General features: G+C 37.0%; 4 protein-coding genes across 6 annotated transcripts; 3 read left to right on the top strand and 1 right to left on the bottom strand.

Moving 5' to 3' along the window:
- The first annotated feature begins 708 nt into the window (after positions 1 to 708).
- On the top strand, positions 709 to 3,260 carry LOC107043736 (ribosome maturation protein SBDS). The gene is made up of 2 exons (XM_015265347.2): positions 709 to 902; positions 2,116 to 3,260. The coding sequence occupies exons 1-2, from the start codon at positions 772 to 774 to the stop codon at positions 2,741 to 2,743; spliced, it is 759 nt and encodes a 252-aa protein (XP_015120833.1). The 5' UTR covers positions 709 to 771; the 3' UTR covers positions 2,744 to 3,260.
- LOC107043738 (corrinoid adenosyltransferase) lies at positions 3,098 to 6,775 on the bottom strand. Of its 2 annotated transcripts, none has more exons than XM_015265349.2 (4): positions 6,496 to 6,775; positions 5,903 to 6,163; positions 4,653 to 5,019; positions 3,098 to 3,785 (listed from the first exon to the last, which is right to left on the bottom strand). In XM_015265349.2, exons 2-4 carry the CDS (start codon positions 5,977 to 5,979, stop codon positions 3,558 to 3,560), a joined length of 672 nt encoding a protein of 223 aa, XP_015120835.1. In that variant the 5' UTR covers positions 5,980 to 6,163; positions 6,496 to 6,775; the 3' UTR covers positions 3,098 to 3,557. The 2 variants fall into 2 exon arrangements, with proteins under 2 accessions (XP_015120835.1, XP_015120834.1); XM_015265348.2 differs by having other exon boundaries at positions 4,653 to 5,022; positions 6,496 to 6,768.
- Positions 6,542 to 10,137, top strand: LOC107043735 (multiple inositol polyphosphate phosphatase 1). 2 transcript variants are annotated; one of them, XM_029126516.1, is made up of 9 exons: positions 6,542 to 6,621; positions 6,702 to 7,094; positions 7,676 to 7,983; positions 8,147 to 8,272; positions 8,524 to 8,668; positions 8,750 to 8,850; positions 9,036 to 9,145; positions 9,224 to 9,412; positions 9,617 to 10,137. In XM_029126516.1, the coding sequence occupies exons 2-9, from the start codon at positions 6,920 to 6,922 to the stop codon at positions 9,774 to 9,776; spliced, it is 1,314 nt and encodes a 437-aa protein (XP_028982349.1). In that variant the 5' UTR covers positions 6,542 to 6,621; positions 6,702 to 6,919; the 3' UTR covers positions 9,777 to 10,137. The 2 variants fall into 2 exon arrangements, with proteins under 2 accessions (XP_028982349.1, XP_015120832.1); XM_015265346.2 differs by having other exon boundaries at positions 6,567 to 7,094.
- Positions 10,138 to 12,693: 2,556 nt separating this feature from the next.
- LOC107043707 lies at positions 12,694 to 17,213 on the top strand. The gene is made up of 3 exons (XM_015265289.1): positions 12,694 to 12,747; positions 14,475 to 14,657; positions 17,043 to 17,213. The coding sequence occupies exons 1-3, from the start codon at positions 12,694 to 12,696 to the stop codon at positions 17,211 to 17,213; spliced, it is 408 nt and encodes a 135-aa protein (XP_015120775.1).
- Positions 17,214 to 19,652: the final 2,439 nt, after the last annotated feature.

Genomic DNA, 19,652 nt, shown 5'->3' with positions numbered 1-19,652 from the left:
TAATTTTATTTTTCAATTGAAAGGACGATTCTTTCCCTTTGTGACGAGTTTAGACTGAGCTCAATTGATAAATCTGTTTCTGACTTGGGAATATTTTTAAAAAAGCAAAAAGTGTCCATTTTACCCCACCTTCCCTTATTTCCCTTTGTGACGAGCCTAAATTGAGCTCAATTGATAAATTTGTTTCTGAGTTATGAATAATTTTAAAAAAGTCTAGTGTCCATTTTACCCCACCCTCCTCTATCTCCGAATCTAGGGGAGATCACGAAATTTTCGTAATTACCTTTTTTGTAGAGCAAATTGAGTGCTACAAAAGAGGTTTTGACAAAAATTAAGCTATCTCCCTTCGATTCCGTGATATTCACTAAAAACTGATCAATAGTCAAAATCGACTTAGACCGGTTTACCACTTCGCTGCTGAATTCTTTATTTCTTTTCTTTATTTCTTGTTTTACGTCTGCACATGCCTTCCTCCTCCTCCACAGAAAAACAACAATAATTTTTAGAAAACTGAAATAATTATAAAAAGTTTGCCTTGCGCCTCAACCTCGAGTAAACAATACTTATTGTGTTTATTTGCACTAAATAATTGCTACTGGAATTTTAAACGTTTAAATATGAGGAAGCGAATGGAAATTGAGAAATTGGAGGGAATGGGCCTATTTATCGATTGGTGAGAATTTTTTTTCAGGTTCGGTTGGTGTTTAATTGGTAGGAGGAGAGGTTAGGTTGTGCCGGTTGTGTTTATTCTGGTTTTCGAAAAAATTGGAGATGTCTAAGATATTTACGCCGATTAATCAGATCCGGCTCACTAATGTGGCCGTTGTCAGGATGAAGAAGCAGGGGAAGAGGTTCGAGATAGCCTGCTACAGGAATAAAGTCGTATCGTGGAGGACTAAATTGTGAGTTGACAGTTATTGCGTAGCATTGGGCAATCTTAACCTTCAAGGTCGATGATGGGGGTGTCACGAAATTACATAATTGTTTTGAATAGGGGAGGGTGGGGTAAAATGGACACTAGACTTTTTTTAAATTATTCATAACTCAGAAACAGATTTATCAATTGAGCTCAGTCTAAACTCGTCACAAAGGGAACGAATCGTCCTTTCAATTGAAAAATAAAATTATTTTATTTCATGAACAATTCAACACGTCATGAACATTTTTAAAAAAGTCAAGTGCCCATTTTACCCTACCCTCCTTAATTGTTCTTTGTATTGAAAAAAAAAATTAAATTTCATCAACATTTCAACCCCTCATTAATATTTGAAAAAAAGTCAAAAGTGTCTGTTTTACCCCAACCTCCCCTATTCAAAACAATTACGTAATTGGGGAGGGTGGGGTAAAATGGACACTTTCGACTTTTTTAACATTATTCATAACTCAGAAACTAATTTATTAATTGAGATCAGTTTAAGCTCATGACAAAGGGAAAGAATTGTCGTTTGTATTAAAAAAAAATACTAAATTTCATCAACATTTCAACCCATCATTAACATTTTAAAAAATGTCTAAAGTGTCCATTTTACCCCAGCCTCCCCTAATTGAATGAAATAATTTGAAAAAAACTTCGATCAATTATTTCAAACAGTATTTTCCCCACTCGAACTATTTAAATACTATTTCATCAGTTGAAAATAAATTGAAATTATTTCAAATGGTATTTCTTCGATTCAAACTATCTGAATACTTTTTATTCGTGAAGTTTGATGACTCTGAAACAGTAATTAGTCACGAATATATCAAATAGTAATTCAGATGATATTTTTCCCAGTAATTGTTCACCAAATTTAGTGTTTTGGAATGATTTACCCATTTTTATTTATAAATTTGTGACTAAAAGTTCATTATGATGGAAGCCAGGAAGCTAAGCAAGGGGCTTCCAATGTATTCGAAGAATAAAAGCCGAATAAAAGAATTCTGGGGAGAATATTGAAAAAGCTGACAACACTCGTTCCCTCAATGTTTAATTATCAATCGATTTGTGAATTTCTCCGGGGATATCCCCGCACTCCGCCCTTTTTCTGTTGAAATTCTCTTCGACACTTTCATCATTCAAACTGAATAATTAACTGAAATAATATTTCTCCCCCTCACGTTTCTCTTCACCCACAGAGAACAAGACATTGACGAAGTTCTCCAGACCCACACAGTCTTCACGAACGTCTCAAAGGGTCAAGTAGCGAAGAAGGAGGACCTCCTGAAGGCCTTCGGCACGGACAACCAGACAGAAATCTGCAAGGAGATCCTCTCCAAAGGGGAGCTCCAGGTCTCCGACAAGGAGAGACACTCCGCCCTGGACTCAATGTTCAAGGACATAGCAACGACAGTATCCGACAAATGCGTGAATCCAGAGTCGAAGAGGCCATACCCAGTGTCAATGATAGAAAAAGCGATGAGGGACGTCCACTTCTCGGTGAAGCCCAACAGAAACGCCAAGCAACAGGCGCTAGAAGTGATTCCCCAGCTGAAGTCGGTGATGCCCCTGGAGAGGGCGCAGATGAGACTGCGGGTGGTGCTCAGTGGTAAAGAGGCGAGGAAGCTGAGGGATAAGACCGTCAAGCTGGCGAGTAAGGTCGAGACCGAGAACTGGGACGGGGGAACGCTCAATCTGACGTGTCTCATAGATCCTGGGAATTACAGGGAGATCGACGAGTTGATCAGGAGTGAGACCAGGGGGGCTGGCATTGTGGAGCTCGTGAATCTCAAGGAGGTGACTGAGGGGGAGGAACTGTTGGAGTGATTTGGTCTTTTATGGCGAGGGCTCAAGGCAACACAATTGGAAATAATTGATTGAACCAATATTCATTGTTAACATTGTTGAATATCGCTGACTATTCATGGCGATTTTTTCTACGATTGGGGGGATTGAAATACTATCTCTCAAATTTTTTCAGAATTTTTCGGCAGCCCAGTTTAGAGATGTGATTTTTTTCTCGTTTTCACGTTTTTTTCAATAAGTCGAGGTCTATCCATGCAAATTTGATTTATTAAGCGTCAAAATTTTTCATTTTTTATTGCCTATACCATTGTTTATCGAAAAACTGAAGTTTTCTCTTTATATTCTATCAATTACAAAAAAAAGTAGATAGACACCTGTTTTATATTTAAAGATTTAATTACCCATAATTCGATAAGTTTTCACATAAAAATCATAATATATACAGTAGAAGTTACGTCATATGAGTAAATGTTCAGTGTATAACGTTTCCATAAGTCTTCTAAACAATTTCTATACAACATTGATTCGATCAAATGAACTGTTTCATTATTACATGAACAACCCAGTCCAACAATTATAATTAATTACTGAATCCTGAATTTCAACGTCCGAGCAACAGAGCAAAATGAAAAATTACATTTTCTATGAGACAAAAGTCTGATAGAATGGACAAAATAAAGAATGTTCATTGTGCAACTTTCGGATAATTCGTGGGCAATATCTGAATACACATGTTTTTTCTAAGACGACAGGACTTTTTTACCGCAATGAAGGCATTTAGTTCTTCATTCGCTTCTACTTTGAGTCTCATTATTAAAACTATTTGGTTCATAATTTATTTCTCCTCTGGAATTTCCGCCCGCGGGATGTATATATTCTCCGTACGTTGATCGCACTTGGCTGCTATTCTCGATACAGTCAGAAGAAAATCAGATAATCTGTTTAAATAATTTTTTGCTTCACTGTCTAGTGCACCATCGTGCACTAGTTTTTCTACTGTGCGTTCAGCTCGTCGGCATATTGCTCGGGCTACGTGCAATGATGCACTGGCCTTGCCACCTCCCTGTGAAGAGAGAAAAGGATATTTTATGCATTTTATTTCGCACGGATTATTTCGCAAATATCTCCGAATCCAACAGGTTCAGCGAAAAATGTCAAATGTCCTTTTTCGTGGCCCCCAAAATTCTCTACAAAAAATGTCTCTTGATAAATATCTCTGAATCCCTTCCCTCCGAAGAGATCAGCCAAATAACCGAGAATAAAATTCAGTTGTGAAGCGGTGAAACAGGATGAGTCAACTCAACTTCAGACTGAGTTTTTGATGGATATCTCTGAATCCAAGAGAGATGGCGAAATTTTTATAAGGACCTTTTTTGTAGATCTCACTTCGCCCTGCAAAAAAGGTCTATACAAAAATTTTGCTATCTCCCTGGGATTCCGAGATATTTCCCAAAAACTGATCTGTTTAAAGTGAAATTGACTCATCCTGCTTCACCACTTCACTTCTGAAATAAAACAACTAAGGAAGACATCGAAATATTCATAAGAAATGTCTCTCGACATTTTCCCCTGAAACCACTCATCATCGAGACGATTAAGTATTAAACAAGACGTGGACAATTGACTCGTCACGTTTAACCACTTCACAACTGAATAACTCTCCAATATTACATACAGATTACTTCGCAAATATCTCGGAATCCAATGGGTTCAGAGAAAAATGTCGAGAGGGCTTTTTTGTGGCTCACAAAATTCTGTACAAAAAATGTTCTTTGATAAATCTCTCTGCGCCCCTTCCCTCCGAAGATATCAGCCAAATAACCGAGAATAAAATTTAGTTGTGAAATGGTGAAACAGAACGAGTCAACTCAACTTCAGCCTGAGTTTTTCATGAATATCTCTGAATCCAGGGATAATAAAAACCACTCACAGGGATAATATAATCCTCAGGCGGTGGCAAGTGGTTTGCATACTCAGTGATCCACTCCTCCAGATCCCTCGTGTGTCTATCCTCAAACAAATTGCTCCTCTGATCCCTGGACCTCGATATTGCGTGGTTCAAGTCGAATAATATCATCTGCACCCTCTTCAACTTGTCCACGTAGGGGTGCTCCACACTGCTGTCGCAAGCGAACTCTCGCGCGAGCCCTATGTAACAGGAAAGCTCGTCCGTCGCTCCGAGGGCATTCAGAATCAATTCGTCATTTGGTTTTGCCTCTGTGGAGGATCGGCCTGAGGGGCCTGACGTGTCTTGGTATTTTGGGAGACATGAGAGGGCTATGTTTGATGCTTTGCTGCTGCTAAGAAAATTAATAATTTCGGTAATTGATTAATTAATTAATTGATTAATGCATTAATCAAATAAATCATCAATTTAATTAATTATCTCTGAAAGCAATGGACAATTCTCCAGGAAGTTTTGATCATTTGTTGGCTTTTTTTATTGTAAAAAAAAGTAAAATAATTAATTTTAGGCAGATGATTAATTACAACTGATTAATTAAAATTAATTGAGTATCCAAAATTCACAAATATTTCTGGAAATTCTTCCTCGATAAAAGAAAATTCAATTCCTGGGAGAAAAAATTATTAAAATTAAGTAACCAAACAATTAATTAATTGAATTTAATTGATTTTATTCGGTTTTCTTTAAATTAAACAAATTCTTAATCATGAAAAAACGTAAAATAATTAATTTTCGGCATATGAATGATTAAAAAACAATTGATTACGATTGTTTAATTAAAATTACTCATGAGTTCTTGATCACAATTGATTATAACTCATTACCAAAGTAATCAATTGATTAAATAAGAAATTAGAATTCATCAACTGTCACAAGCTTAAAATTATCACTAAAAATTATTCATTTAAAAAAAATAATTTTTACAATTTCTCGTTAGCATTTATTTAATTGATTTCATTCCAATTGTTCACCAAAAATAAACAATCTCTTTATTAAAAAAATGATGCAAAATATTATTATATTGAGCAAGTGTCTAACAATTCGCAGTACTCGATTAATTCCCCCAATTACCCACTGAAAAACCGAATGAAGTAATTTTATTTCTCAAGAAAATTACCCTAAGCAGTTAAATCCGGAAAACCCAAAATTCCGCCGGAGAAACAATTTTTTTGAATTTAATCGGAGAATTTAGAGGTTATGAATGCCGTTAATACCTGTGCCTGATGACTGGCTGCAGTCCTGACCTGTAAACATACGTCGAGGACCTCCAGACGTGCCTAGCAAGTTCCATAATCCCTCGATCACCAGTTAACTATTATAAAGTAATTTTCTATCTCAATTATTTCCAGTTTATTGACGACTATTTTGCGGATTTAACATGCCGGTACTTTTGCGTCTTGCGGACTCTGCATTATCCATTGGGTCCTCAATAATAATTTATCCCCCTCTCCTGGGGGGGGGGTCGTTTGTACAATCTGTTAGTAATCAAATTATCATTAAATTCATTTATTCATGTAATTAAGCATTTTATTCCTTTACGACGTCCATTTACATTTCACTTCATAATAAAATCGCTGCAATTTTTCAAAATTCATTCTATAAACAAATAATAGAAATAAAAACTTTAAAACATTCTGGCGAATAAAAAACATGAATAATGTTGGATAATTTTTTAACTGAACAAGTTTTCAATTCTCAGAATTTTTCTACTTCTGGTTTTCAACACTTTCGTCATGGATCATTCAAAGCAATAAATAAACAATAGAAAAATGAATTATTCATGTAATAATTATCATAAAAAATTGACCTTCAGGATACGAAAACAATAATGATGCGCCTCTTCCTCTTCAGATAATCACGTTCCCCTCCTTATCATCACCTCCACCCCAAATATTGTGACAGAACAGCTGGGCTGAGATACTTCCTGTTTAAGGTACCCTAAAACCCTTAAATGTCAACCAATTAGTAATGCAGGGATTGTGGATGCGTTGCTTTGATTGCATGAGCTTGAAGGTTTTTAGGGTACCATAAACGCTGCGAATTCCAGCCCTGGGCTGTCACGTTAGCTGAGCAAGCCATCAACACGTGTATCGAATTACCCAGTCGAGATGTCTTGACTCTCGCAACTCGCATAAGTCCTACACTTGATTATGTCTTCAAGGACTGCCACTCTCCCAGTATTTCAAGAGCACGAGAGGATTCAGTTGGAATCCACCTCTTGACTCGAGACCATGTTCCGAAGCTACCTCTCCATACTTTTAATTTTTTTCTCCGGAGTTTTATCGCACGATAGCTCAACCAAGTTGAGATGTGATCGACTCAGTGACAATTTCAAGTGCAGATTGTCTTCAATAACGCCCTACAGATACATCGCCAACCACAATGACTCGGAAATAAAATTTAAAGGTGAGGAAAATCATACTGTCAATATTATTTGGAGGAATATTCATCCGTTAATTGTTGTTTCTGTGATATAGCATAATAATAACAGATGGTACGAACGAACGTAAGTGAGGTGAACACCAAAAATATAGACACCTTGTCCGCCAGTGGCTCTCGACCGAAGCACAATAAATTAAGTGATCCTGCGACTGTCTTCTATTCGCATCATATTACAATTCAATTTCTCATTTATGAACGAAACGATGTGAATACAAATTTCAGGGGAAAAAAAAATCGGCGGAGGTTGGGTTTGAACCCACGACCCTTAGGTTTCCAGTCTGAGACTTTCCACACATGACTATTCACTCGCAGAATTTTTTGGCCCAATATTTTTCATTCATCTTTTATTCGTGGAAGCATTATCGTTATTGTCATTATTGATTAATTATTGATAATGAGCAAATAAGTTATTAAAAATAAAAGAACAGTGAGATATAAAAAAAAGAAGAAAGGGTTCAAATTTAATATTGAAAACTACAGTATTAGGTATTGGTGCAATGTTTGATATCAATAATTATAATGATGATAATTATTTTGTTGTAAAGATTGTGAAGAAAAAAAAATCTGGCTGATCATAAGACATGGGACGAGAAGACCAGGGAAACACGTGTTGAAGGCTCTGGGAGAACTAGAGAGGATCAGGGAGGCTGTGATAAATAAATGTGATTCTGAGAGTTGTGACTTGACGAATAAAGAGTTGAAGAGATTGCGAGATTGGAAGAGTGACTTCGCGGATGAGGAGGACATGATTTTGACCGAGGAAGGGGAGAACGAGATGATTGGACTGGGGGAGAGGTTCCAGGCGAGGTTTCCTCGGTTGATGCCTGACAAGTTTGATAACAGAACGTTCAAGGTCAGCTCTAAATAATTAAATTGATGAATAAAGCAAATTAACAACCCTTCCCTGAATGAAAAAAATTAATGAAAATTCGAATTGATATTAAAATTTAAATTTGGTGTATTTTTATATTTTAATGTAGTAATTATTGAAGGAGATGATATCAATTTTTCCGCAGTTTAAATTTACTCAGAAGCAGAGGACGGAGGAGAGTGCAAAATCTTTTGCCATTGGATTATTCGGTAAAAAAGGGAGTAAAAATGTCTGGTATCCCCCAGCGGAGATGAAGGATCCTATATTAAGAGTATGTACCCCAATCTTTTCGAAAAACCAATGTTAATCATTACTTTTCGTAATATGAAAATTATTAATTGATACTTATGCGATTTTAATGCGATTCACAAAATCAGTAATTTCAATTATCGAATTGAAAACTGAACAATTAATACTAAATTACCTAAAGTAATTACTGATGTCAATTGTGTGAAATTAATCATAATTGAATGTGGTAAATTTGGGGATCTCTATCGAGAAATAAAATAATTTTTCTGTTAGTTCTACAAAGCATGTGACAGATGGCAGGAACAAGTAAAAAAAAATCCCAAATCTTATGAAGAAACGAATAAATTCAAAGAGTCAGATATTATCCTGAAGATGCTGGAGAGCATGTCCAATCGTCTGGGAACTAACATCTCCTTTGGTAATAAAAACTGTCATTTTTGGAGAGCTTCGTTTCAGGGATATCCATCAATTTATTGTTGATAGCTACTGATTTTTCCAGATAACGCTCGAATAATGAAGGATCTGTGCGCCTTCGAGACCGCCTGGAGCGAGAAAAATGAGTCTCCCTGGTGTGATTTATTCACGAAAGAGGAATTCAAAGTGAATTATCTTTATGAATCTCAAAATAATGAATTAATCTCCTCATCGATTATTTATTATCGTCATCCATTAATTAGTTAATTCATCTCTTCATTTCCTCCCCATTTACTTATTCATCTATTCACTCTTCAATAATAAAAAATGAAAATCGTTACTTCCACATCTAATTCTCACTTCCCCTTCAGGTAATCGAATTTTCCCAGGATTTGAAATACTACTGGATCGACGGTTACGGTTTTCCCCTCACCTATCAGCAGGCTTGTATCGCAGTCAAGGATATGTTCGAGTCTATTGAGTAATCAGGCTATTCAATGCTCTCCCACACGACCCAGAATCACCCCCTATTAAATTCGTCTTTTCTTTCGTGATTCAGGCTTGACGATGGTCCAATGACAACTGCCTATTTCAGCCACTCAGGAACACTCTTGAAGATCCTTACACTTCTTGGTATATCAAAGGATGACAAACCAATTATGCACGATCAATTTCCCTTCGATGACAGATTATGGAGGACCTCTTATATTGATGCTTTCGCTACAAATATAGCATTTATTTTATTCAAGTAAATATTTTTAAAAAAATTATTGATCATTTAATTTAGTGAACAACTAGGAAAAATACAATTTGAAATTATTATTTTTTTTTAATTTTTAATGATAATAATAATTGATAACAATGAAATAATTTTTTAATGAAAATTCTTTATCTATATTTTCTTTTTTTTTTTTAATTTCATTTTCCCATGCTTAAATGCTGATTTTTTCAGTTGCAAGTCAACTGGACGAAGTATTCTAGTGATGCATCAAGAACGAATAATCAATCTTCCTGGATGTCCCGAGAATATTCCCTGTCCATTAGCAATCATGAAAGATAAATATCCGGATAACGATGACGAATGTCACTTTCAAGAAATGTGTAACACTTAAATTTAAGGAAAATGGAAAAATGATTGTTTTATATTGTGATGAATCTCAACTGCGGGAGCGATAATCAGCCAGACGAATGGATCTGATTTTTTTGGTGATTGAACATTCTTTGTAATTCATTCAACACGTGAATAGAGAATTTAATTGTAGAATTTTTATTTAAGTTAACACTGATTTAATCCAGGCATCAACGCTTTTTTCCCTGGGATAAATGTTTGTAATAAAAAAAATTGTTGTCAGGACTTGAAAAATATTTTACTATTGTCACTTTTATACGTATGTTAGAATGGTGTGATATGCCTTTATGTTTCAGTCCTGGCGGAACTATTGTGAATGAATAAATGAGTAAATAAATAATAAATGACTTGCAATTGTTATTCCGAAAAATGAGGGAACGAGAAAGACGGAATAGTTCCCTAGAGAATATATTATACGACGTCATGCAGCAGTCGTAATATGACTGCCAAAAATATACCGATGGTTATCCTAAATGTGAATCCATCAGAACTCCCCCATTCCTTCGACGTAAATATCTCCTCATCTGCTGCTGTCACACGGAAACGTGCGACGTTCCCACGATCTTCCAATTCAATGATGGAAGATGTAATTGTATAGAAAATAATCAACCTAATTCCGAAACAGGATGAACGAGGGAAAAAATAAAAGACTGATAATCGTGAGAGATAGATAAATGAATTGAGAGGCCTTGTGTGTAGAAAAAACTACGAGAGCTTGAAAATTTTGTTCACTTTTTAGGAACTGAATGAAATTAGTTGAAAGTGATATGAAGTGGATAAATAATTTTAAGAAATGTTTGAAAGTACGAGGTGGTCGACAGCTGGGCGCACGGGACGCCGCCATCTTTCTTGGATACCCCCTCCTGCCGCAAGGGGCTTCAAAAATGGCGGCGCCCCCACCTCGTGTTTCCAAATATTTCTAAAAATTATTTATCCTCTTCAAATCACCGTCAACTCGATCCATCTCCTTGATACAAAATGAACAAATTTTTTAGGCCATCTTTCAGATTTTTCTATACCCTTTTGACTTAAAATTCACGGCGCAAATATGGCGATTAAATATTCGATTGTGGATTAAAAAAAATTAATATACGTTTAACGATATTTTTATTCATTATCTTACGACATCATCTCTCGAAATAATTCATCCCAGTCCCCTCCAAAAATTTATTCATCACCAATTGGAATTCCCGAATTGTCGAATCATTAATTGGCACTCGAGTGAATCACCAATGGGATTTCGGCCCCGGGAATGTCAGGAATGTGGGTAATAGCCGCAAATCGACCTCAAGGATTCACCTATACATAATACATCGGGCCATCTGTTGTTTCACAAATAGAAACCGGAACACCCGATGCAACCGGAAATGAAAGTTCTCTTAATCCACAACTGCAACAATAATAAATACCCCAACGGGTATTGACAATGAAGGAGAGCTCGATTCTTCCTTATTCCCGGGGGACTAAATCTGCTGAATGTGAGCTAGAAACCGTCGATATCACAACAGGAAAGCATAAAAAATCCTATTTGGATGCTGCACTCTCGGATAAAACAAATCTCCTCTGCATATCTTACTTTTTTTCATTATTGGAAATCAGGTTCGGGGATCTGTATCCATTTGTATTAAGGGTGAAGGTGAAATATATACGAGGACTTATCAGAGTGCATCTTGTGAATGGACAACGGCTTTCTGCAAGATTTGAAATACATTTTTATTACATTTTTTTTTCATGACGTGTGATAAAACATTGCTAATATTTTCGTTAATTTCTGACCCTTCACGACCCTTACAATTTACAAAAAAAATATATAATAATCAATAATTTTTTTTATCAATTTTTTTGTCAATGGATAATTGTTTTTTGCAGGATTTGAAATAAATTTTTATTTCATTTTCTTCTCATTTTTATTTTCGTTCATTACTGATCCTTCACGACCCTTAAAATTTTTAGAAATGATTTATCATATGGGAAGATGTTTTCATGCAGAAAAAATTATAATACTCTGAAATTTTACCGCAAAATATTCAATCAAATTTTTTCTTCAGATCTCTTCGTTTTTTATGTAGAAAATAATATAATAATAAATGATTTTTTTTATCAATTTTTTTTTCAATGGACAATGGCTTTTTGCAGGATTTGAAATAAATTTTCATTATATTGTTTTTCATGACGTGTGATAAACCATTTGTTATCCCACACTTTCTCATTTTTATTTCCGTTCATTTCTGACCTTTCACGACTCTTAAAATTTTTATAAATGATTTATCATATGGGAAGATGTTTTCATGCACAAAAAATTATAATATTCTGAAATTTTACCTCAAAATATTCAATCAAATTTTTTCTTCAGATCTCTTTTTTTTATGTAGAAAAAAAATATAATAAAGAATTTTCTTTATAAATATTTTTTTCAACTTCACGATTATTTTTCATCAACTCCAGCAGTCACAAATCACCTGGAGGTCACCACGTGTTTTCCCCCCGAATACCGTTTATTATTTCAAATTCAACGATCTCACAGACCATAAATTCACGGATGTTGCATCTCCCCTGACTCACATATGCGTTTCCAAAGGCGGTGGGCACTCAGTACCGCGCGAAAAATCCCCCGCGAATGATCGAGCAAAATCGATTGCGGCCAGTGGAGCATTAATTCCGGAAAAAACGGAATGAGAAGTTGAGGGAAAAAAAAAGAAAGAAATAGAGGATCGAAGGGACTGATGGAATCTGTCCCGGTGCGTGCCGGAGGTGAAGATCCATCAATTTGACACGAGTGCTGTTGATGGTGGTTTGATTCAAGCGGGAGTGAGCGGGAGAGAGAAAAGGGTGAGGGAGAACAGAAGCGCCTGTTATTGGGATTTTTGTGATTCCAATTGATTGCCCGATGTTGAGGCACCATGCCAGTGTCGGTTAATGTGTCGAGGGATACTTTGCAGCCGCTAACACCTTCGGTGAGTGACGAAATTGTGGGGGCGGGTGGGTCAAGCGATCTTGAGGGTCAACTTTTCTTCTTCACTCGTCTCTCCCGTTTGCCCCTCAAGACCCTTTGACTCCGCTGTTCCTATCACGTGGGGTTATGCTCGCAAAAGAGGGAAAGAGGATCGTACGAAATAATAGTATTTAAACACGTATTGAGTCATTAATTATCGATATTAATTGATTAGGATAAGGTATCTTATGTAAAGACTCAACTGGTCGACTCGAGGGTCGACTCTCTGTATAAGATAGTTCGAGCCCCGAGCGCTCGAGGATTACTCCCACTCCCGGCACCTCCATCGCCTCCCGAATGTTTGACTCCCAGTAATTTTTATAAGATACACGCAGAAAAAAATCGGCCTGAGTCAAACGAAAAATCGACTTGAATCAAGTGAATATCTGCTACCTGGAACGGGCAGAATGTCGACGCCAATCTCGCGATTTTTCGGTTTGAGTCAAGTCGATTTTTCGGTTTGATTCAAGCCGATTTTTCGGTTTGATTCAAGCCGATTTTTTATTTGATTCAGGCCGATTATTCGGATGGACACGTTTTTACTTGAAATAAACCACTTTTCGACTTATATCAGACCTGAAATCCGGATTGGCGTAGTTCGAGTCAGTGGGCTTGAATCAAGTCGAAAATCGACTAGAATCAAGCGGCCGCCGACTTGAATCAGGACTTTTTTTGGGTGTACCCATGGGTCAAGCCGTTTTTGACGAAAAAAGAGTAGTCATAAGGGTCCAATAACTTGAGGGTCAAAACAACCTTTTGACCCTGATGACCACTCCACTCGTCTCCCCTGTTCGACATAATTAATTTCGCAGAATAAGTGATCCAAATATTTCAAAGCGAGAAAAGGTTGAATCGAAAAAAACAAATCATCACTCCTGATGACGTCTGATCCGATTTCCTGTCGATTGCAACCGCGGAATGATCGCAATTCTGAAATGTATGTTAATCCACTAGAAATTTATTCTACCCCACTCCAATCGCACACACATCCTGAAAGCATTCCCCCGATTTTGCGGTTTGTGAAGGCATTTCTATTCCACGTACCACACTATTTAATTAATCTGTGGGCCGCCTCCACTGCTGAATTTGTACGTTGATTATCCATTATTATATGATAAATCAGTTCGTTCTGGGCATTCCAGAGTCCTCCGCCTCTCAAGGTATTCAATCCGCTATTCGCGGATTGCATCATTTATTAATCAATTATCCTGTAGTGATTATCAAACGGGTTCATCAAAATCACGTGAAATTGTATTGCGAGTTTGTTAATGAGGTGATGGACAGGGGCCTTTTTATATAAAAGACACCTTGAGACCGCAATTTTTACCTCCGATCAATTAATATCGATAATTCATCATGTCCCTCTGTCGAAATTGAAAAATACTAAAATAATTCATAATCTTAATTTTCAATTGATCGTGAATTAAATACATTTTCTAAAACCATCATTTCACCACGTTTCCTCACATTCTACATCATTTCCAGGCAAAATCAGAGAATGTCAAAATCCGACGAATCCAACGCTTCCGTTCGGAAGCCGAACACGGAGTCGACTGAATTCCTTACATCCCGTCACGTTCTACGACTCTTCCGATCAGTTATCCAACTTGCCCGTCCTTTCCTGTGCATCCACCCACGTAAAACCCTCGACACACGTGTAAACCCCTTCAAATATCTTCCGCATTGCAGGAGGAGCGACGACGGACGGGTCGCTACCTCGCTGGTGGCGCAGCCCTCGCTGTCACGTTGCTGGTGACCCACCACGTGCTCCTGAAAGGTGCCTCAGCAGCTGCTGGCATATGTATCCCCGCCATCTTCATGACGTGTTACATACTCTGGGTGGTCTACACAGTCCGCAGGGACAGGGCGAAGGTCAACATCACTCATGCAATTTATTTTTTTAAATTCAATTCAGGAGCGAAGCGGTAAACCGGGTTAAGTCGATTTTAACTGTTGACCAGTTTTTGACGAATATCTCGGAATCTAAAAGAGATACAAAAATTGTTGTCATAACCTTTTTTGTAGAGCCAACTGAGGGTTACAAAAAAGGTCATGAGCAAAATTTTGCTATCTCTCTTAGATTCCGAGATATTCATCAAAAAATGGCCAAAAGGAAACATCGACTTAACCCGGTTTACCGCTTCGCTACTGAATTCAAATTTTTTTTTCCAATATTTATTTATTTATTTATTTCATTTCATTCATTTCATTCATTTCATTCGTTTCATTCATTTCATTTATTTCATTCATTTCATTCATTTCATTCATTTCATTCATTTCATTCATTTCATTCATTTCATTCATTTCATTCATTTCATTCATTTCATTCATTTCATTCATTTCATTCATTTCATTCATTTCATTCATTTCATTCATTTCATTCATTTCATTCATTTCATTCATTTCATTCATTTCATTCATTTCATTCATTTCATTCATTTATTTTTAACATGATTTTCCGCAAGGGTTTTGCAACTTGCCATCGCCCGAAGGCCTTCAGCCAGCAATATTTTTACATGGAGAGAAATGTTCAGTAAAAATTACGGAACTCAAAGTTCGCTCATCGATTACGGAATCGATTCAGAAAATTTAAGTGACGGTATCGTAACTTTTCACAGGAGATTCAGATAAAAATTACGGAACGCTCTGGTAAAATTCCGTGACAGTTCCGTAATTTTTATCTGAATCTTCTGTGAATCAGAAAATTTAAGTGACGGTATCGTAATTTTTCACAGGAGATTCAGATAAAAATTACGGAACGCTCTGGAAAAATTCCGTGACAGTTCCGTAAAATTTTCTACAACCACATTTCGCTCCGAAATTACGGAAAAGATACGTAATTTTTATTGAATATTTCTCTCCGTGTATTTCAAATAATTTCGAGAGATTTATTGGTTGAAAAATTTGCCGTCGCCACCCGACGAGGCGTTTCAATCCCCCATTTATTTAGCTCTCACATGTTTATTGAGCCTCAACCCTTCATTTTCTCCACGTTCGGGTATAATTTCATCTCGCGAATAGAAAGGGGAAAAACAAGTTTCATGATGCAGATAAAACTCCACTGGCTTTACGCCGCAATTAACGTCTGTTTAGCTTTGGCGATCGAATCGCGTGAAACAACGGGTGTAAATCATCGCCCCGGTGTATAACCAGAGTCGGTTGATAACCCGTAACAACATTACTGGGTTCATGTTCCTCAGCATGTTGAACGTGTGGCTCGCGTTGCGCTGGAAATTGTGCTTGATTTTGAGGGGATTTGATTCTTCGATTTGATGAATATTGTTACGAGGCTCCAATTTTCCCAATTGCATTCCATCGTGCATGCATTATTTTCTTTCCTCTCCTCTGGAGTTAACTTCTCTCAATTGTCTTCATTCATTTTTGTCATTCATTTTGACGTTTCAACATGTAATTTTTTTCATGCCTCATTTGCCTCAATAAACATTAATTACATAATAACAACCCGCTAAAATTTTTAGTCTCCAATTCCCAATTTCTGTCATTTATTCCATTCATTCTATCAAAAGATAAAAATAGAAATCGAATTGATGGTTAATAATAAAATATAATCATTATAAAACTGAAAAATCAATTATTTGAAATAATGATAATTCTTTTCAGTAAAATATAATAATTGTTTTTCAATTTAATGGAATTCTTTCTTAATCGAAAAAATATATCGATTGTCAAACTTTCCGAAGACATTGAAATTTTTCATTAATTAATTTTTTTAGTTCGTCCCACGTTTAGATATCCCTGCAATACTTGAAGAAAAAAAGTGATTCGAAGTTCCCCTCGACATAAAAGAAAAAAAAATCCATTTCCTAGCCGATTATCATTTCTGATTCTTTTTTTATTTGATTTTCCCCATTTCAATTCAATAAACATTAATTAATAAATATCGACGTGCTCTTCAATATCAATAGTCACTGATTGAGACGTCGCAATAAATTCAATTATGTCATGTGAATTTCCCCATGACAATACGAATGAACTTTTAACCAAACAGTCATAATTATTCATTATCCCTATATTCATCGAAATAAATCGTCCGAACTTGACAGAGAATGTCTCAACGAACAAATTGAGCCCGACTGCCTTGAAACCGCATGAAATGTGTGACTTGAATAAAAGTTCATAGATTGAATTACCGCTGAATTGAACAAATGTCAACGATTCACAATTCATGTTAATTTATCAATTCTCAAAATCGTATTTTTCTAAAAAAAACAATAATTCTGTTATCTTCTGAAGTAGGCTCGCCGCTTGGCCTCGGCGATGCGACTAACGGAAGTGATTAGCGCCGCATCCCCTCGCCCACAGCCCAGAGTTTTGCCATTGGAGGACGACCGAAGAACAATGAGGTCGGTCACAACGAATAATGAAAGTGACGTGAATGGACTCGATAATGCTCATCACATTAAGTGATGATATAACTAACGACAAACAATAAACCAACGAATATTCCGTGCGCCCCCTCCCCCCCCCTCCGCCCACCCCACCAAATAAATCTCTAATGTTATTTTTTGTACGAAAAAAAACAATCGAAATGAAACAGTTTTAACGAGCGAAAGTCTCGAGTATATCCTCTCTCCTTCATCATCAGCTCTGAAAATCCCCAAATGGCCGCAGGAGAATGGAGCAATTTAGGTGAGAAAGACTTCCAAATACTTGGCCCTGATCCGCGGATTAAAGCCCTATGTGATGAGGCACTAGTGTACTGCAATACAGGGAACGAGGGACATTCAAGAGAGTTGGATTCTCCGTTCATCCTCCAAAGTATCATATAGGAGTCTGCAAGGACGGATTAGGGAGGTGGGATGATGTAGTGCCTCTTCAAAGGATGCGCTGGCACCGACTCCAGTCGATTATCTCGCCAGAATGATCTTTCATGTTTTTTAAAGAAGAAAATTCGTGAATTTGAGTGTTACACAGTCGACTCTCTGTATAAGATACTTCGAGCGCCCTCACTCCCGGCGCCTCCCGAACGTTCGACCCCGAGTACTTTTTATAAGATACCCATAGCCCGGGTCATTTATTGACGAAAAAAGAGGGATCATGAGGGTCAAAACTCCCTCTCGAACCTCCCAGCGATTTGACCCTTACGATCACTTCACTCGCCTCTCCCGTTTGACCCTCCAGAGACTTTTCATTCCAGTGGTCGCGCTATGGTCTGAATGCTGCCATTTTTTTTATTTTCACGATATCTCTAGAAATGTGATGAATTACGCTCTGCCTATTTACGAGTTCCTCAAATCATATGTCCTGATGAGATTAAACACGACAGGGTTGCCCAGCACTGACAATTTTTTTCTCAATATTGATTGAAAACTGGTCAGTAGTAAATATTGATTCATCTCCTTGTACCACTTCGCTACTGATTTATAGAAAATGCTCGAAATTTTCAATAATTGTAGTTTTCAGTTGTGACATCATTGTCTAGGAGGACAATGGGGTCTAGGAGTCTCGGGTCTTCAATTGAAAGCCCGAGTTGAAGACCCGAGTTCTCATCCGTGACGAGTTCTCATCCGTGACCGAATGACTGAGAACACCTCCAACTCAAACACCTCAACATTAACCCCAGAACTCCTCAAACTTTGCGAAGCACCCGCTTTACTGCGCTCTCGCGGTATCTCTCGGTGATCATATCCCACAATTCCACAATAACGACACCGCTGCATTGTCGTCCTTAAATATCAGAGGTAAAATATTCCGTTTATCTCTTTGCCCGGGCACATCCACAGACAGGTGTGGGGTGATAAATATTTATGGCGGGAGATTTACGTTCACTTCTGCCTTTCACTGTAAATGCACTATTTGAACATTCGCGTTTGAGAATTTTCAATGAACACGGAAAGGGAAAAGTAAAATACATTCTATTGGAGATTTCAAGGAAACGATAAAAATAGTGAAATCATAATCAAACGGGGGTAAGTTACACATATTTTTCATATTTTTTTTTATTGAAAAACGAAGATGCTGAAATAAAAAATAGTAAAATTTGCTGAATAACAACGACATAAGTGTGGAGATAGACCCTTTTCGTTCTGGGAAGAACGTTTTTCTGTTAATTTTATTCCGAATAATAAATTTGAGAATGGAAATACTTCCGGGAATTGTTTCGACAATAAAAATAGTGGAATCATAATCAAAAGGGCGTAAGTTACATTTTGTCTTTTTTATTGTAAAAACTAAAATACTAAAATAAAAAAAATCGTGAAATTTGTATAATAACGACGACGTAAGTGGAGAGATACGCCCTTTTCATTCCGAGAATTAAGTTTTCTTTCTAATTTTATTCCGAATGATTTTGAGAATGAAAATATTTCCGAGAATTGTCTTAACATAAAAATCCCAACCTCTTGAGAGACGTGAAATCCATTTCAACTCAACCTCAAATATCAGAATGTCAGAAAATTCATAGTAAATAACCAAAGCAGGTATTTCCTCCTCAATGTATACATTCAACCCCTCGTCGTAGTTAATTGGCTGGCTATGCCCCTAGGACTGGCCCCGGGCACGTGAACTCTGCGGTATATTTTGTCTCAGAGCATAGCAGAACAGTACAAAGAATGAATTCCCGTGGAAAACCGAGGCTCCGTACACAGAGGAATAATACAACTCCTCGACTGAGCTTTGATACATACCGTTAATTCGTGTATTTCATGTTTATCCTTCATTCCTCTCGCATACCTCCCCCCTCACCCCCTCCTCCTCCTCCGTGATTTTTACCCCCTACCTATTGTTGCCTTACATCCAGTGAAAATGAAAATGCCGGTTCCATTCTCCCCGGCTATCTTCATGAGTCAGCACACGCAATGCGCCGTTTACAGAACAATTTTTTTGTCCGAATATTTTCTTTGTTTT

Source organism: Diachasma alloeum, unplaced genomic scaffold (genome assembly GCF_001412515.2).
Source record: "Diachasma alloeum isolate Michigan unplaced genomic scaffold, Dall2.0 Dall_scaffold_00622, whole genome shotgun sequence".
In the NCBI taxonomy this organism is placed as follows: Eukaryota; Metazoa; Arthropoda; class Insecta; order Hymenoptera; family Braconidae; genus Diachasma; species Diachasma alloeum.
Note: the sequence above shows the minus strand (reverse complement) of the source record. Positions and strands in the feature narration are given on the sequence as shown.

Excerpts from the sequence above, each read along its gene's own strand:
- LOC107043736 (XM_015265347.2), top strand. The coding sequence starts at position 772 with ATGTCTAAGATATTTACGCCGATTAATCAGATCCGGCTCACTAATGTG. Across the intron at positions 903-2,115 it reads GTATCGTGGAGGACTAAATT|AGAACAAGACATTGACGAAG; the intron begins GTGAGTTGACAG and ends CTTCACCCACAG.
- LOC107043735 (XM_029126516.1), top strand. The coding sequence starts at position 6,920 with ATGTTCCGAAGCTACCTCTCCATACTTTTAATTTTTTTCTCCGGAGTT. Across the intron at positions 8,669-8,749 it reads GGGAACTAACATCTCCTTTG|ATAACGCTCGAATAATGAAG; the intron begins GTAATAAAAACT and ends TGATTTTTCCAG. Across the intron at positions 9,146-9,223 it reads GATATGTTCGAGTCTATTGA|GCTTGACGATGGTCCAATGA; the intron begins GTAATCAGGCTA and ends TTCGTGATTCAG.
- LOC107043738 (XM_015265348.2), bottom strand. The coding sequence starts at position 5,979 with ATGGAACTTGCTAGGCACGTCTGGAGGTCCTCGACGTATGTTTACAGG. Across the intron at positions 5,023-5,902 it reads CAGCCAGTCATCAGGCACAG|CAGCAGCAAAGCATCAAACA; the intron begins GTATTAACGGCA and ends TAATTTTCTTAG. Across the intron at positions 3,786-4,652 it reads CTGAGGATTATATTATCCCT|GGAGGTGGCAAGGCCAGTGC; the intron begins GTGAGTGGTTTT and ends CTCTCTTCACAG.
- LOC107043707 (XM_015265289.1), top strand. The coding sequence starts at position 12,694 with ATGCCAGTGTCGGTTAATGTGTCGAGGGATACTTTGCAGCCGCTAACA. Across the intron at positions 12,748-14,474 it reads TGCAGCCGCTAACACCTTCG|GAGGAGCGACGACGGACGGG; the intron begins GTGAGTGACGAA and ends TCCGCATTGCAG. Across the intron at positions 14,658-17,042 it reads TCCGCAGGGACAGGGCGAAG|GCTCGCCGCTTGGCCTCGGC; the intron begins GTCAACATCACT and ends CTTCTGAAGTAG.